The sequence below is a fragment of the Perognathus longimembris genome, chromosome 23, assembly GCF_023159225.1.
Source record: "Perognathus longimembris pacificus isolate PPM17 chromosome 23, ASM2315922v1, whole genome shotgun sequence".
Classification (NCBI taxonomy): domain Eukaryota; kingdom Metazoa; phylum Chordata; class Mammalia; order Rodentia; family Heteromyidae; genus Perognathus; species Perognathus longimembris.
This window is the reverse complement of record NC_063183.1, coordinates 31,769,111-31,787,784: the sequence shown is the minus strand read 5'-3', so window position 1 is coordinate 31,787,784 and position 18,674 is coordinate 31,769,111. Positions and strand designations below refer to the sequence as shown.

Genomic DNA, 18,674 nt, shown 5'->3' with positions numbered 1-18,674 from the left:
CCTATTGAGGCTCAGGGGCCTGTCACCACCTGCCCAAGGCTTCTCTTTACCTGGCCTGGCGGGTCTGCACACCTGGACAGAACTTAGTAACTCTCAGTCTCTGTCTCCTTCTCTCAACAAAATGCACCAACTGTGCTCTGGCCTGTGCCACAGCCTCCATATTCCTTCTGTAATCAACAAAACATAGCCTAGGCGCAGCCTTGGGTCGACGTGCAATTTTAATGTATGGTAAAGGAAGTATTTTTCGGTCAGTGCTGAAAGGGTGGGCTATTCATTAATGGAAAAGCTTGCCTACCATCTGAATAAAGTGAGATCCCAAATTTCATACCACACAAAAATAACCTCAAGAAAGGGGCTGGGAATATGGCCTAGTGGCAAGAGTGCCTGCCTCATATACATGAAGCCCTGGGTTCAATTCCCCAGCACCACATATACAGAAAACGGCCAGAAGTGGCGCTGTGGCTCAAGTGGCAGAGTGCTAGCCTTGAGCAGAAAGAAGCCAGGGACAGTGCTCAGGCCCCGAGTCCAAGGCCCAGGTCTGGCAAAAAACAAAACAAAACAAAAATAATCTCAAGAAAGAATGTCTTAACCATTCATAGAGATTGACTATCTAACCACTAAAACCACAAATGATTTTTTAAAGCTGGGTGTGGTGGTGCATATCTGCGGTCTCAGTATTTAAGAGGCTAGGGTGGAAGGATCCAGAGTTCCAAGGCAGCCAGCGAAATAGGCAGACGCTGTCTCAGTGAACAGGCATACACCCAAATGACAGCAGCAACCCCCCTTCAAAAAATCCCTCATGGGCTCCACTGATGCTTTGCATTGAAGCAAAATTCATGTGACAGTGGTCTTAGAGTTGTTACCCAATGTCAGATAATTAACTACTAATTGCTTTCTTAAAATGATAAACAATACCAGAGTACAATTATATATGTTTGTATATATATTTTTTTAAATCCCTATATATGCTTTCAAGTAAAATGTTAGCAAATAGTAACATAATACTGGGATGAGTAGGACCTTCTTAAATAAAGTTCAAACCTAGAAGCCAGTAGAGAAATCTTGCCTGACTTCAAATAGAAGCTTAAATTTAAAACCCCAGTAAGCAAAAGATACTGCTGTAAGCACAAGCCAACCACCAAAGTATATCTGATAGCAAAATCCTCCTTAAAAATATCAGAAAACGGGAGAGGCTTGCTCCACAGACCCTAAAATAAACCACAAAGCCACTGGAGGGCAACCAATGTGTTGGTGGCACATGAACAGAGCCAGGAGAAGCGAAGATGGGGATTAGGGATCAGCCCCAACCACTTCCAGGAACAAAGTAGATGGTTAAATTGGCTCTGCAGATTAAAGGTAAGAGGACAGCTTAACAGATGACATGGAAAACCAATCAAGTACACAGAGGAGAATGACATATCGCTTCAGGCCACATAAAAAGGTGGGCTGTAACTGAAAAAGACATATGGGAAGAACCAGAAAGTCAGTGGGAGACACAGCAGGACACTGTAATCTTTGAACAGAAGAGAAGGATTTGTTTGCTTGTTTGTTTTGGTATTGTTCAACAGATGTCATGGGCAAAGTGATTTTTTTTTTGGGGGGGGTGGGTCCTGAGGGCTATCCCTGAGCTTCTTTTGCTCAAAGCTAATGCTTTACCAAATGAGCCACAGCTCCACTTCTGGCACGAGTGTGTGTGTGTGTGTGTGTGTGTGTGTGTGTGTGTGTGTGTTTGAATTGGAGAGAAGAGTCTTACAGACCTTCCTTCCTGGTCTGGCTTCAAACCACAATCCTTAGATTTCAGCCTTCTGAACAGTGAGGATTGCAAGTGTGAGCCACCAGCGCCTGGCGTGACTTTTTTTTTTTTAATAGAGTAAAATATGACATCATTTAATTTTATGTAGATGACTTTGGAACTGCAACTCAGGTGGTAGAGCAGCATCCTATGAGCAAAAATGTCAGATACCAAGTTTGAATACTGGTCTTGGACACACACACACACACACAAAAAGATGAGTTCTAAAAGAGAGCAAGCCTGGGAAATAAACTAAAGCAATGAATGAGATTTCACTACAGACGATGTGAGCACTGAGTAATGACAGGTGATGGCAGGGGGTTGGGGACAGAGGCACCACTGAGTTCCTCAGCAAAAGAGGAGCCTGTCACTGCTTGGGCACAGGAAGAATGCCCACCGAGTACCCAGCACGGGCACAGGCAGCTCAGAAGACGTCTCTCAAAGGTCACAGAAAGAGGTAAAGGGAGTTGGGAGCTGGTGGCTCACGCCTGTAATCCTTGCTGCTCAGGAGGCTGAGATCTGAGGATTGCAGTTCTTAGCTCGCTGGGGTAGGAAAGTCTATGAGACTCTTATCTCCAATTAGCCACCAGAAAACCAGAAGTGGTTCTGTGGCTCAATATAGTAGAGCATTGGCTTTGAGACAAAAGAACTCAAGGACAGCACCCAGGCCCTGAGTTCAAGTCCCAGGACTGACACACCACACATACACATAGAGTAAAATCAAGAGGCAATCTTCTAGAAACACACCAGATCAGGAGATCACCTTGATTACCACCTGACTTCAACTTTTGCAAATCTTGCTGTGGCTCTGTGAAGTCTTACGTGGTTTGCTGCTCAAATTCATTCTCCTTCCATTAACCTAAGTTCCAGCCACTCGGCCTTCCTTCCATATCAGGATTCTGTGCTCCTGATTCCCTAGACTGAACAAAGAACTTGCTGTATCCAGACCTGGATCCTTCTCACCCATTGTGGCTCTATTCCAATGTCCATGACATGCACCTCAAACTGCCTGCCTCTCTTTTGCGCTGGTTATTTGTTTAATATATGGCATCTTGGATGAGCTCATTTCCTCCTCCTCCACCTCCTCCTCCTCCTCCTCCTCCTCCTCCTCCTCTTCCTCCTCCTTCTCCTCCTCTTTCTTCTTCTGCTTCTTTCTATCAGACCACAACCCTTTTCAGGGCTTGCAAATGGCATGTCTGGTTCATCCACTAGAAACACCTCATGCCCATCAGTCAAGGAGTGGTAAAATTAGTTCCAGCACGCTCACTTAATGGGATGCCACTCAGCTATCCGCAAGACAAAGCAGCTCCAACCTACTGAATGTTTATAAAGTGACAGGGTTGAACTAATGCTTTATACTACCCATGCAACAGATACTATGATTATCTCATTTTAAAGAAGAATTAAGTCAGAGAAAGGATATGAACCTTGCTCAAAGCCCATAAGGCAGTAAGAGCCATGAGGGAAGTGAATGTGGCCCTCAGGCTTCTGGCTTTGGCTGCACTGAAGTGGGGTACACAGCCCCAGTCCTGCACAACGGAGGGTCAGCTTTGTGCTGACCAAAGACTTTCTTCAGGAAATGTCAGATTTAATTTCCTAACACAGACAAAATGATTAACTACGATTTTCAAAACACAAAGTAAAATGAGCATCAGAGGCTCTCTGGGTCATGTGACATTTTAAAGTAGCCACTCAATATATTCAAAACCTCTAGCCATTTCATGATAGGATGATACAAAAATAAATAGAAATAGAACAAGAAAGGACCTTCATCCCAACGTAAGTTCATATTTTGTGTTATCAGTATATCTGCCTCACAAATATTTCCTATTCTCTGTTGTCTTTGTAACAAACTGTAAAGGGCCACTGAGCACTGAGCACTCTTGAAGTACCCGCACCTACAGCTCAGTATCTGCCAATCTCAGGAAGTCTCTGCTCGTAAGGCTATGGATCGGGGGCCATGTCTAGAATCCTAGTCAGGAGGCTGAGCTCTGAGGGTCTCGAAGCCAACCAGGGGAAAAGGAAGTCCATGAGACTCTTGTCTCTCATTCAACCAGCAAAACCTAGAAGTAAAGGTGTGGCTTGAGTGGTAAAATGCCAACGAGTGAAAAAGCCAAACAAGAGCTCTGAGTTCAAGCCACACTACCAGCGCGTGCACACACACACACACACACACACACACACACACACACACCAAGCAAACTTATGATCTATTTTCAACTAGGTAGTTTGCTTGATCTCTGTGTTCCTCTCTTGCTCACAGAGCAAGAGTCTGTTCTTTGCGGCTAGTAACCCCAGTGAGGGTGACACTGTCACTGACCCAGAGGTGACTGTGCACAGGGAGTGATAAGGGGTCCAGGCTCTGATACATACAAGCCGTGTGACCTTGAGCAAGTCCCTCTGAGTTTGGCCATCTGTAACAGGAGACACCAAAGCCCCTACATCAGAAGCTGGTGTTCAAGACAGAGACAAGGGATTTAGCAGGTGGCTGGCTGGAGCTGGGGTTGATTCATGGTGGGGTGGGGTGAGCCACAGTGTAGTTAACAGCCGAGCCACAGAAACCTAGTGTCTGTCCAAGGAGCTGTCATGTGCATCACACAAATGGTCTTGGATCTCTGTGTCGCCATGAGGAGAGAGGTTAAAATGAGCCGCTCAGAGATGGTGGCCACTTGGGGCTGAGAAGGTCAGGGGGATTCCTGGAGGTGGGAAAATAGGAACTTCACCTTGAAGGAAGTTGTGGTTTGCAAATGGTTCCTGAATAAATGCCTTTCTTCTTATGACGGGGACGGCCTCTGGATCTCAAGCTGTCTTATACTATTGGCTTTCACTGGGCAGATGGAGGATCTTCAGAGGATCAACTGAGGATCCAACCAAGGGGTAGACTCTGCCTCAGTTTCCATATTTGTTATCTAGACCCGAGGGTACAGGGCTGAGGAAAGAACTGTAGAGAAATCCAGAGCAGAGACCCTGGGTATCAGAGGGGAGGCTTGGCTGGCCGACATCCACCATTTCTTTGGTTTACCTCTGGCCACCCTCAGGCCAGAGCCGAGTCCTGTTTCATTTGGGGCCTCTAACTGGGACTCCTTCACCCCTTCACCAAAGACTCAACACAGCTTTTGTAGGGTTTCATACAAGGCTTGTGAGATTCATCCGTGTTGCTCTTGTGTATCAGTTCATTCTCTTTCATCACTGTAGTATTTCACTAGAATTTTAGAGTTTGTTTATACCACGAGAGGAAGGGCAAAAATTGCTTCCAATGTTTTGGCAACTATGAATAAAGTTACTCGAAACCTTCAAACACAGGGCTCTTAAGTAAGATACGCTTCCAGTTGCTGAGCCAAACACCAGGTGTGGAGTAACGAGATCAGATTGATTTATTACAGTGACACCATAAAGAGGATGGTGTGAAAAAGCCCAGGACCGTGAACAGCGACTCCTGCCCTTTTCCATTCTCCTCTCTTCCCTCATGTTCTGCTCCCCTTCCTTCCATATCCTCCTCTTTCTCCACCCCATACCCTTGGGTTCTGCCCGGGCTCAGGGGTCTGCCAAGTCTCCTGACAGCAGATGCAGGAGCAGGGCGCCTCTCCACACACCATGGGGGGAAAGTTGGTCAGGTGCTCTAGCGAGCTCAGCTCCACTGCACTGAGAACCATGTCAGAAGGTTCTAGTCTTTCCCACGCCTGGTGCTCTTTTCCAGTTTTTCTATCGTTATCATAAAGGTGATGTGAAGAGTGGGTGCAGCGACCTAAGTCAGGTAGTGAGAACGTTTCTATTCTGGAGAATGTCACCCCTTCCCTCTGTTCTGTCTTTTGAGAGTTTGGCTCTAGTCAAGTTCCAAGCTGGAACCATTTGGAACCCCTGGCTCCATTTGGCTGACATCACTTCCTGACAGCTTCCTGTCAGGCAGGAGATGGGGCAGGGCAGCGTTGGGCCTGGCGGGGCGGGGGCAAGGGCAGGGGCTGACAGGTGTGTGAGCTGGGCAGGTGACTCCCCACTGCACACTATGTGTGTGTGTGTGTGTGTGTGTGTGTGTGTGTGTGTGTGTGTGTGGTATATGAAGGAGCATGTGAGGTGATGAGGCGTAGTATGAGTGCTATGTGTTTTATGCGGGCCTGGGAGTGGTTGCTATTGCGTTTTCCTGGGGTGCTTTGGGAGAGCAGATACTCCTCCTCTGGCTGGGAAATAAGCTGACTGGAACAACGTAGGCTCCAGAAACCAGACCTGGAGCTGGGGCTGTGACAGGAAGGTTCATTCCTGTCTCCCAGGGAGAAACTGGTTGCAATCCATCCTGGCCAAATACCCCAGGGGTATTCTGTGCCTTTCAGTTGGCTTTAAGGTTTGTGCCTTGCAGGAAGGAGATGGAGGAGTGACAGGGCTCAGCAGGGAGGGGGCGGTGCAGGGAGGACCCAGTCCGGCCACCAGCCCCCTCCCTGCCCCCGCAGGTCTCCTCCCTGCAGTCACCGGGCTGGCCTAATGCAGATGGAGTGGAAGACAGGGCATGGGGACAAAGGGCGCCTGGCCTGCTGGGTAGCCGCTGGGTGGGGCCGACTTCCTGTGGGCCTGGCGGAGGTGGGTGGCTGGCAGTTCTGAGGTGAAGGGGTGACTAAATGTGGGGAGCATCCTGGTAGAGGCACACTGCCTTCCAGAGTCCCTCCCTTCCTCCCTCCCCCAGCTCAGCGAGCACTTTTCCTGTGGGATCCGAGGGTGCTGGGGATCACAGGAAACTGTTCTTGTTCTGCAGAGGTGGGCCCTGGCAGGCGGCACTCCCATCCCCTTAGGCTGGGTGATTGGTTCACAGTCATCCTCCTCCTCGTCTCCTTCCTACTCTTCCTCTTCCTCTTTTTAAAGATTGCATGGCAGTTATGAGAATGGTTATCCTCTTTTCTGCAGATTATAAACTCTAAGGAAGAAGTAAGCTATGAGTCACTGGTGGTCATTTTTGTCACCATGTAGAAAGACAGTCTTAATGACTTGAGAGGTTAGGGAAAAGGAGAAAATTCTGGGGACAGCACCTGGACACAGCTGGATCCAGCTCTACCTGAAGCCTTCATATCTCTTCAACTTGACAATTACATGAGACATTTTTTTAATAGTTTATGGTTTCAGGTGCTCTTCTACTTGTGAAGTTCTGCCCATACTCTAGGCGGGCTACATCTGGGTTTTGCGGATGATAGGAGGGTCTGTGGGAAGACAGGGGTACCCTAAGCTTTTAGATTAGACATGTCTTCTTCTAGGTGTCTGTGCTTTACCTTTAGGAGCCCCCTTTTGGGGGAAAATGGGTCAAGAACCCGTCCAAGTCCTCTCTGCCCTAAGCCCTCCCCTCATTTCAAGGATCTCCGCCGTTGCTCACTGGTCGCTGGTCCCGGACTTGATGACAGTACTGTTACATGTCCACCCACCGCTCCCGTGCCCCTGCCTGCCCTGGTGAGATCCCCAGCACAGAGAAGGCAGAGCTCTCCCAGTCATGGGGCCAACCAGCCTGTGAATCACTCCCCTCAACATCTGGGGAGCTGGGGTGGGGCTGAGTGGGCCCCTCCCTCCCGGCCCCTCCAGCTGAGGGTAGGCAGGCAGCTGCTCTGCCAGAGGAAAAGCCCAGTTGAGAGAAGGAAAAGGCTGACAAGATGAGGCAGACCAAGAAAATAAAGCCAAGGAAGAAAGCAGGTAGCAACCCAAAGAAAGGAAGTTATGTCCTATACTAATTGGGAAAATACTTCACAATTGCCTCATAAATATTCACAATTATGTGTCAATTAAATGTGCATATTAAAAACTACACAAAATTTTTTTTAATGAGAATTTCACAACTGATCTCAATCATTAGGCTTTCAGGATGGCTTTATTGTTATTTTTTCAGTACTAGTGTTTGAACTCAGGGCCTTGAACTTGCCAGGCAGGTGCTTTGCCACATGACTCACACCTCCAGCCCTTTTTGCTTTCATGTTTGTTCGTTTTGAATGGTCTTGCCTTTTACCCAGGACAAGTCTCAGACTGTAATCCTCCTATCTATATCTCCTGCACAGCAGGGATTATAGGCATGGACGACATACCTGGAGAGGCCAAGAGGTGGGAAGAGAGACAGAGGACTCAGAAGCCAAGAGTATGCTTTTCTGATCCAGGAAAAACAGAGCCAGCTTATCTTCTAATCTGAATTCCTTCTTTAAGAAAAAGTGTTAGGCAATATTTGTGATTTTGTGATATGCAAAACATATACAAAACACCCATAAGACCACTAGCCAGATAAAAAATTGCCTCGGAGCCTCCTGTGTGAGTGAGCCCGGTGTTTCTGCTGGAGACGCCCCAACTGAATCCACACCTGGTGTTCCCACGAGTTGCTTTATCCCTTTGCTACAGAGGTATGCATACCTAAATGACATCTGTTTTTGCATTTGCATGCTATAGCCAGATGTACCCCTGATAATCCTAGCTACTCAGGAGCTGAAGGCAAGCAGATCCTGAGTTCAAGGCCAGCCTAAATCAAGCCTATTTCAAAACCAAAGTACAAACAAGAGGGCTAGGGGCCGGGCGGGTAGTTCAAGGGACAGAACACTTGCCTAGCAAGCATGAAAACTGAGATTCAAACCCAAAAACTTCCCAAAAACGATCCACAAACAATACTAGGATACGTTCTGCTGTAAACACGATTCTTCTATGCTCGTTATGTTTGTAAAATTCACACTTATTGACAGAGAGGTGCTTTACTCATTTCCACATCTGCAAGCTATGCCATAATTATCTCTTTTTATATGTTTTACAAGCAATTTCTAATATTTCTATGTGTGCCAGCAGTGAGCCTTACACTCTAGCTTGTTTTGTTTTCCAGTCAAGGCTGTTTCTCCATCGCTTGAGCTACATCTCCACTTCTCGCTTTTTGCTGGATAACTGGAGATAAGAGTTTTTCTGATTTGTCTGTCTGTGCTGGCTTTGAGCCTCAATCCTCAGATCTCAATCTCAATTAACTACCCCCCAAAAAAGCCAGAAGTGGAGTTTGTGGCTCAAGGGGTAGAGTAGCAGCCTTGACTGCAAGCCCCAGGCCCAGCACAGCAACAACACCAATAACAATAAAAACCCCTTAAAAGATTGTAGAAGCTATGGCTATTTTGATCATTTTGCAACAAGATGAACAAGTCTGGATGAACTAAGTAAACTTAGGAGACAGAGAACCGAAAGGTCTACATGGGTTAGAGAGGCTGGGAAAACCCGGCTCATGGATGGCAAAGTCCCACATGCTCCAAACTATGCTGGAGCCTTGGGTACCAAAATTAATATGGCACCTGCTCTCATGAAGTATGCATAACAGGGAATGAACAAATAATTACAAACAATTCCCCATCACCAAGCATTACAAAGGAGAACAGAGTGCCATAAAGCTCAGGAACAGGTTACCGGGCGCAGGAATCGGGGATGACCTCCTAGGTGAGGCCAGCTTGAAGCTGAAGCCTAAAGAAAAGCTCACAGTTAAGTACATGTGAATCACAAGAAGAGCCTAGCAGTAGAAAAGGTGTTGATCGTTTTAGAACTGAACCTGTCTGCGGCATAGTGAAGAAGGTAGATGACAGGAGGCCTAGAAAGCCCTGGTAGGTAAGGAATTCCTATTTTGTCTTGCTGGATGGATGCCACTGAGGGGGACTGAGCCAGGAGGTGAAGTGGGCGGGTGGGAGGGGGCCGGTGGGGCTCGGATGCAAACAAATGGTTTCTTGGTAGGGAAAGGCATCACATTGAGGGATGGGCCTGGAGTGAACCGAGGTGCTAGCCAGTTGGAAGAGGCAGCAGGAAGAAGTGGGAAGGAGCTTGCCTCACACCGTGTAGGAGGCACAGAGTAGGTATGCCGTGCCAGGAGGGAAGGGTGTGAAAGGTGGACCACAGGGTGTGACCCTGGGAGGGTGGGGGCTGGGGAGAGGCCTCTGGAGCCAGGTGGAGGTAGCTATCATCTTTGATGTCAGAGATAGTGGCAAGATGTTAGCTTCTTAGGCCTGCAGCCAATCAGCCAAGCAGCCTCCCATCAGGCAACCAGGTCTGTGTCAGGCAGGGGATGGAGAGACACAAACAGGCAGCCAGACACCTGGTGCTTCCTGAACCCACTTCCTCTGTGCTTCGAAAGGCAGCAGTGTGGGATGCGCACAGGAAGTCATTGCGCTGCTTCCCTCCAGCCTCATTTCATATATTATCTCTTTAGCTCTCTCTCATATATATATATATGATTTATATAAATTTTATTCTTTTTTTTTTAATTTTTGGCCAGTCCTGGGGTTTGAACTCAGGGTCTGGACTTTGTCCCTGAGCCTCTTTGTGCCCAATGCTCGCGCTCTACCACTTGAGCCACAGTGCCACTTCTGGCTTGTTCTGAGTAGTTTAATGGAGATAAGAGTCTCACAGGGACTTTTCTTCGAACTGCAATCTTCAAATCTCAGCCTCCAGAGTAGCTAGGATTACCCAACCCCCCTTCTCTTTTATCTTGAGATAGGATCTCGCCTGTGTAAGCCCAGCTGGCCGCAGACTATACTATGTAACTCAGTTTGGGCTTGAACTTACAATCTTCCTACCTCAGTCTCCCAAGCACTGGAATTACAGATGAACACCACTACACCCAGCCCTCAGTCTCTTGATGGCTCTTTCTCCTCCAGGCAGGTGAAAAGGTAGTGATGAGGACAACACAGACTGGCGATCTCAGCCAGGTCTGTGGCTTTAAAAGCCGTCTAGACTCCACTTTACACACCTATACAGCTTACTCCCCTCAACTAACTCCTGAGTCCAGTGTCTTGTCAGCTGCCCACCTAATATCACTGCTTGAAAGTAACTGAAATTTAAATGTCAAGGAAGGCAGGGTGCCTGGGGGTGTAGCTCAGTAGGACACTTGCCTAACATGTACAGGGCCCTAGGTTTGGTTTTCTGAATGGCAAAGTAAATTTAGATAGGAAGACAGATAGTCAAGACAGAATGAAGGGGCTGGGAATATGGCCTAGTGGCAAGAGTGCTTGCCTCACATACATGAAGCCCTGGGTTTGATTCCCCAGCACCACATATATAGAAAATGGCCAGAAGTGGGGCTGTGGCTCAAGTGGCAGAGTGCTAGCCTTGAGCAAAAAGAAGCCAGGGACAGTGCTCAGGCTTGGAGTACAAGGCCCAGGACTGGCAAAAAAAAAAAAAAAAAAAAGACAGAATGAAGCCTCCAATCCTGTTTACTCCATCATTTCTGTCCTGGTGTTGTAGTGTAAGGGACATCTCCCAGTTGTTAATTCAAAAAGCAAAGCAGAGCTGGGCACTGGTGGCTCACACCTATAATCCTAGCCACTCAGGAGGCTGAGATCTGAGGATCATGGTTCAAAGCCAGCCAGGGCAGAAAAGTTTGTGAGATTCTTATCTCCAATTAACCACCAGAAAACTGAAAGTGGTGCTGTGGCTCAAAGTGATAGAGTGCTAGCCTTGAGCAAAAGAGCTCAGGAACAGCACCCCAGGCCCTGAGTTCAAGACCCCTGACCAACAACAACAACAAAAAAAGGCAAGTTGGCAATCAGACACCAATGGCTTATACCTGTCGTCCTAGCTACTCAGGAGGTTGAAATCAGGAAGTATAGAGCCAGTCCAGGCTAAAAGTAGTAGGGAAACCCCCCCCCATGCCCGCCAACACACATATACACACATCTTAACAAACAAGTTGGTACATGCCTGTGACGTCAGCTACTCAGGAGGCCATAGGTAAGAAGACTGAGGTCCAGCCTAGCCTGAACAATAATGAAAGACATTATGAAAAATAAACAGCTAAAAGGGCCTGGCAAAGACTCTGCCTAGGCCAAGAGCAGGGCTGAGTTCAAGCCGCAATACCACCAGAGAGGGGTGGGGGGAGAGAGAGAGAGGAAGGGAGAGGGGAGAGAGAGAGAGGAAGGGAGAGGGGAGAGAGAGAGAGGAAGGGAGAGGGGAGAGAGAGAGAGAGAGAGAGATTTTTTTATTCAAATGTTAGCACCTGTCTGATGTGACCACTTTATCAGTCAGTCACTCGCTATCACCTGGTTCATATTTGCTATGGGAAACAGTCCTGTGCTGGCTTATGCTCTGGCTTCCCCGTGAGACTGTGGGTTTCATGTGGGCTACAGCTCATCTGACCTACTTCGTGCTCTATCTCAAAATACCAGGCGCATATGGGAGCTCAATAAATACTTGCTCAGGGGGCAAGAAGAGGTTGCACACCTGCTCCCTGGTCTTCAAGGGAGTGTGTGGCAAGGGGTGGGAAGTTACCACAGAGCAGAGGTGGGAAGGGAGCTGAGGGAGAGAGGCTCGGCGGCTAATGTGATGAGCTGGGTTGGCAGGAGTGCGGCTGCACAGTGAGGTACCCCTCAACAATGGGGGTCTCTGACTATGCCCCGAAACACACGGACCTCGTCCATAGAATAGCCCTGGAGGGAGCCCCTTGAGAGCAAAGTGGAGGGATAGAAGGAAGCTATGTGGGCATAACAGGCCATTCCCTCTAAGGCTGCCAGGGGAGCAACGGAGACCCTGCCATCCCCCGCGGGCATGTCCATGGCCTTGCCACATAAGCTGTTCGTGTATGTCTACTCCCTCTCCCGCAGAGCTGACCCGTGACCACTTCACTTTTTTGTGTGTGCCAGTCCTTGTGCTTGAACTCATGCCTGGTACTATTCCTGAGCTTTTCTGTTCAAGGCTAGCACTTTATCACTTGAGCCATAGCTCCACTTCCAGCTTTTTTTGGTGCTTAACTGGAGATCAGAGTGTCATGCCCAGGCTGGCTTTGAACCTCAATCCTCAAATCTCAGCCTCCCGAGTAGGTAGGATTACAGGCGGGAGCCACCAACACCCAGAGGCCCCTTCCTTCTTATTCACACGTTTACAACAGGCTTAGAGAATGGCAAACTGACCAGTGTCTAAGAAATGCCATGGAAATTTATACAAAAAATAAGCATCCATACAAGTTGACAATTCACTGTAAATTGTAATAAAGTCTGGCACCTGTATGCACACAAGAGAATATTATCCAGTCATTAAAAATGATCATTATAAAGGGCTTGGGAGTATTAGCTCAGTAGTATAATATTTCTCCAGCATTGGCAATGCTCCGAGTTCAGTCCTTGTCACTACAAGAAGGAAGAGAAGGAAGCAGTTTCGATTGCAACCTAGAAAATATCCCCAACTATTTTAGGGTAAAAGGTCTGGTTAAAGATATGAATAAATCTTATGAGCACAACTGTGTAAACATTTTCTGAAGAGAAAAGGATCGAAAAAGAATGGCTATTGCATTGAGAACGGGATTATGGTGGGTTTTCCTTCTATGTATTCCAAACATTTTCAGAAATTACTCTTACACAATGATGCCAGAACAGAAGGGATAACAGCGCTAAGCCCCGGATCCTGTGCTAACCACACCACTGTTTCCTGGTAGGTAAAGAAGCTGCTAGAAGACAGTGCAGGACAGGGAGGGACTGTGAGTTCCTGCCCTTTCCAGGGAGGCTGACACTTTCCAAACACTAAACATTGCGTTGTCATCGCTGCCCTGCCGTCACCTTGCAGCTGCCAGTTGTAGATGTGAGTCAGGAGGCTGAGCATGCCGGGAAGGCGGGCAGGTGAGGACAGGCCGTCAGTCTGGTCATCCCTGTTCCTGTCTCCCCCTGTGAGCATGCCAACGCAGGCCCGGCCGTCTCTATGACACAGAGACTTCTGGAAGGACATGGTGCGAGGAAGGGGCTGTGGAGAAGGGCCTCGCTGGGCATTTCAGGGTTTGGAGACTCTCTCGGGATAGTGGTGGGGTGGGAGAGGGGGGCGTTGGGGGAAGCGCTAGGGACTGCTTGTCATATGTGACTCTAGGTCACCGAACCTCAGTACAGCAGTCCGCCTGGGTAGGGGGAGGGGCTGGGTGATGGCGAGTGTGATGGCAAAATGTGCTAGACATGAGATCCAGGTGTGAGGTGAGACCTGGGGCCGGGCCAGGCCAGGTGACCTGATCCATGGCCAAGGCTCAGGGCAGATGTCCCGAGGTGGGGTCTTCACAGAGGGACGGGAACCCAGCTGGGTCCCCAGGAGGTGATGGGGGCTGGGGCAGGGGGCCTGGCCATGCTTCCTGAGAGTGAGGCCTGTGCTGGCAGAGGGGAGCAGGGCTCAGCCCTCCTATGCTTCCATTTCTCATCCCTTCTCATCCAAAGCAGATACTAATTTTTTTTTTTATGCCAGTCCTGGGCTTGGACTCAGGGCCTGAGCGCTGTCCCTGGCTTCTTTTTGCTCAAGGCTAGCACTCTGCCACCTGAGCCACAGCGCCACTTACGGCTTTTTCTGTTCATGTGGTGCTGAGGAATCAAACCCCAGGGCTTCATGCATGCTAGGCAAGCACTCTACCGCTAAGCCACATTCCCAGCCCAGCAGATACGGATCTTTACCTAGAAGAGAAGCTGGCACATAAAACACTCTGAAAGCTCACACTCTGCGGCCGTGTTGAGATGAACGGTCTTCTGAACACAGAGGGAAGACGGGCAGGTGGGTGATGAGGAAGGAGGGGAAGTGGGGAAACGATTCCTCTGGGAAAGACGGGGAAAATTCCTCTTAACTCTGCTACCACACAGGTCATCTCCTTCAGAGTAAGGGAAGTAGGGGTCATATTGAAGGGACCAAGAGTCCCTTCCTCCGGGAACACAGACATACCTGAGCTCCAGGAACACAGACAGACATACCTGAGAGCCACAAGGATCCATGGGAGATAAACATGGGAGGCCTGCAGTTTCCAAGGCTCGTGTGTCTTCAAACTCCACGCAATCGCTTCCCTTCCTACTGAATTCTTCATCCCCTTGTGGGCCTTGGGGAACAAATGTGTTACAGCCAGGGTGGCCTTCACCAACCTGGAGGTCCATCCCGGCCATGTCCGCATGTCTGGGGCTTGGGACAGGCTGTGTAGAACCGGAGATGATTCTCAAAAGCCAAGTGACCTTGTAGTGGGAGCGTCCTCGGGGAATCTCAAGGGAATTTCATGAGAAAAGCAAGCGACAGCGATGCCACTGTCCTCTGTCCCCCTGGAAGATAAGCCGGGTAAATTATTAAGGAGGAGGGAAAGAAGCCGGAGAGCTTAGCAATAGTGGTCCTGCATCTCTGGGCGTGTTTTGAATGCCCCAGGCCTGCACTGGGGGAGAGAATGCTCTCCAGCTGCGTGGGGGTCTGCAGAGCTCTGGCACAAAGCACCTCGTGCCTCTCTCAGTCCTGCGTTTCAGGGCTGTGAGCCACACTCAAGAGACAGCTGTCACTGCTCAGAGGCTATTTTTACAAGTGTGAAACTCAGTCTGCTGTGGGGAGAGAGGGAGGGATGGACATGAAGGGAAAGGTCAGGGGGCAGAGTGAGGAGACTCACTTTTTTGCCTTTTACTCGGCATGCCCAGGTGTCTATGTTGAGTCCTGAAAATAACTACCTGGCATTGTATTTGTCAAAGCTACTGTGGAGTGTGTGGGCCAGAATAGAATTTGATGATTGACTCTGCCTCTCTTACCAGCCCTCTCTTTGGTTTGATAGGTGGTGTGCCTGGTAGCTTAAGAGAGAATGTTTTCTAGTTCTATGTTCAAAATTACAAAAAACAAGAGCTGGAGGTGTTGCTCAAGTGGTAGAGTGCCTGACTAGAAAGCCTGAGTTCCTGAATGCAAACTGCAAGTCCATCAAAAAATAATTGCAAAAACAAAAGCAATGCCTCTTTATGCTCTCTTTACAACTGCTGCAAATGTGCACCTGTTGTCTATCCAGGTGCTAACTCTGGGAAACCCCGTTGCCTCTCCAGTTGGGTCTTCCCCACCTGCCCCCATCTCAGGACCATTTTCTGCCCAGCCATGGCTAGACCCAACCCCAGACCAACTAGACCTGTGTGTGTGGACGGGAAGTATGTATAAAGTGTGAATTTTCTGTTTGTGCTCCTTCGGGGAAGAGAGGGTGAAGAACAGCTTGAATGGAGCACTAGTAATGATCAAAGCAGCTGGTGCTCTTTTCTTTCTTTCTTTTTGGTCAGTCGCGGGGCTTGAACTCTGGGCCTGGGTGCTGTCCCTGACTGAGCTCTTCAGCTCAAGGCTAGTGCTCTGCTACTTTAGCCACAACGCCACTTCTGCTTTTCTGGTGGTTAATTGGAGATAAGAGTGTGAGACTTTCCTGCCCAGGCTGGCTTTGAACTGCGGCGATCCTCAGATCCTAGCCTCTTGAATAGCTAGGATTACAGGCATGAGCCAATGGCACCCAGCTTATTTTTTATTTACTTGCAAATTTCTTGGGGCTGGGAATGCAGCTTAGTGGTAGAGTGCTTGCCTAGTAAGTATGAAGCCCTGGGTTCAATTCCTCAGTACTACATAAACAGAAAAAGGCAGAAGTGGCACTGTGGCTCAAGTGGAAGAGTGATAGCCTTAAGCAAAAGCAGCTCAGGGACAGTGCCCAGGCCTTGAGTTCAAGCCCCAGGACTGGCAAAAAAAAAAAAAAGTGGATACAGAGACTTGAATTCAGGGCTTGGGCACTGTCCCTGAGCTTTTTCACTTAAGACTGGTACTCTACCACTTGAGGCACAGCTCCACATCCAGCTTTTTAGTGATTAATCAGAGATAAGAGTCTCATGGACTTTCCTGCCCAAGCTGGCTTCAAACTAAGATCCTCAGATCTCAGACTCTTGAGTATCTAGGATTACAGGCATGAGCTACTGGTGCCCAGCTAGCTGATGCTCTTTTTTTTTTTTTTTTTTTTTTTTGGCCAGTCCTGGGCCTTGGACTCAGGGCCTGAGCACTGTCCCTGGCTTCTTCCCGCACAAGGCTAGCACTCTGCCACTTGAGCCACAGCGCCGCTTCTGGCCGTTTTCTGTATATGTGGTGCTGGGGAATCGAACCTAGGGCCTCGTGTATCCGAGGCAGGCACTCTTGCCACTAGGCTATATCCCCAGCCCCTAGCTGATGCTCTTTAAAGCACAGACCTAGTCTCCTACAAAGCAAAAGCAGCTTGGATGTGACATGAGTAGTCATGATTGCCAGCAAGTTATTACAGAGTTCATAAAGCATGCTTACGTCTTAGTTCTCTTGTTTCCAAAGAGCATCATTAAAAGCTCATGTTAGGGGCTGGGGATATGGCCTAGTGGCAAGAGTGCCTGCCTCGGATACATGAGGCCCTAGGTTCGATTCCCCAGCACCACATATACAGAAAACGGCCAGAAGCGGCGCTGTGGCTCAAGTGGCAGAGTGCTAGCCTTGAGCGGGAAGAAGCCAGGGACAGTGCTCAGGCCCTGAGTCCAAGGCCCAGGACTGGCCAAAAAAAAAAAAAAAAGCTCATGTTAGCCAATGAATAGGATAAGGAAGCCTCATGATGTCAATGTGACTATGATATTCTATTTTTTAATTTTGACATGGAGGAGAGAGAAAGCTTGTCATTGGAACAACAAAGAAAAGTATCTGTGGATGGTGACATCTAATCTATAAAGACATTCTGCCCAAGCTCAAGGAAATTCCTGGTTCTAGGTTACTTTCCAAATACAAGGAGAGGCCTAGAGGAGAAATAAGCAATGCATATTATGTGCCAGGCAGTATGTGAAACAGAATAGTAGCTAGGATTAAAGGTGTGGTCAAGGACCAGCCAGCACCAGGCTTGATTTGTAGTTTTGAAGTTAATACATTAATGTATTTTTTACAACCATATGGAAGTTTAAAGTTTGTTCTATTAAACAAACATTGTTATGAGGCATATTCTAACTGAATGAACTTTTACCTTATAACATTTTTTAATTCCTTAAAATGTGCCTGGCACTGGTGGCTCACACCTATAATCCTAGCTTCTCAGGTGGCTGAGATCGGAGGACTGCAGTTTGAAACCACCCCACTTGGTGATTCTTATCTACAACAAACTACTCAGAAAAAGCCAGAAGTGGTACAGTGGCTCAAGTGGTAGAGCACTAGCCTTGAGAAAAAGAATCTCAGGGACAACACCCAGGCTCTGAGCTCAAGCACCAGGACTGGCAATAAAATTTTAAAATCCCCCAAATGGATAACTAGGAGAGGAAAGGGATCAGGTGGGAAAAGGGAAGCTGTATATCCCTACTAATTGTGTAAAACCATCACTGACAACTGGTGTCGTGGGAGGAGCACACACCCCCTTCCCAGCTGACAGGGACCGGGCTGCCCACCCTGATTCCTCCTCTTCCTACTTCTAGGAGGTCAGTCAGGCTGCTGGCTGTCCAGTTACTAACCGATTCATCGAGACGTTGCGAGTTGTAGGTGCTTAAACACAAAAAACCATGTCTGGTCTCCCCTAGCTAGGAAAGGTAAAGGATTGACCTCGAGTAGAAGAGAGGAAGATCCTGGCAGGATGAGGGAAGGCCAGAACCTAGGATTCGAAGCAGGCCTCTCCCCCGCTCAGTCTGAAAGCCTAGCACCAGGAAGTTTATTCACAGGCATCTTTCCTTTAAGGAAGGGTTCTGGCCAGCTGTCTTGAGCAAGGTGATAGCCCCTGGCCACTCCGCAGCACCTGGGAGGTTACACACTAAGACACCAGACCTGGTCACACCATTCCTCCAGGCTGCCAGGTAGAGTTCTCCACAGTGGAGGGATGGGGACACTGCTTGGCTTGTGTAAAGGCAAGGCTACTTCATTGTGCTATGCTTATGAGGGTTCACCATTCTTATGCTGCTATCCCACAGAATTTTCTATTTCTAACTTTTATTTTTACTTAGGTTTGAACTCAAGGCCCGGTGCTTGCAGGCAGGCATGCCTCCACTCTCTTCCTCTCTCTGTTTGGTGCAAGCTGGACATAGGCACAGAATGTTTGGATGACTTTTCACCTGTTTGTTGTGTTTTGAATTTGTGTGATGGAAAAACAAATCCCCAAAGTCATAGGCTAATATGTAAAGGTAATGAGGCCTTAGGAAGCGATTGGGTATTGAGAGCTCTG

General features: G+C 48.4%; 1 protein-coding gene across 2 annotated transcripts in view; it reads right to left on the bottom strand.

The window, feature by feature from the left end:
• Nucleotides 1–14,979, bottom strand: part of Pla2g4e (phospholipase A2 group IVE) — a 44,825-nt gene extending 29,846 nt beyond the window's left edge. For both annotated transcript variants that reach the window (XM_048332375.1, XM_048332377.1), the window contains exon 1: nt 14,461–14,979. In XM_048332375.1, the coding sequence (XP_048188332.1) occupies nt 14,461–14,646 (186 nt within the window). In that variant the 5' untranslated portion in view covers nt 14,647–14,979. The remainder of the gene's footprint in view (nt 1–14,460) is intronic.
• Nucleotides 14,980–18,674: the final 3,695 nt, after the last annotated feature.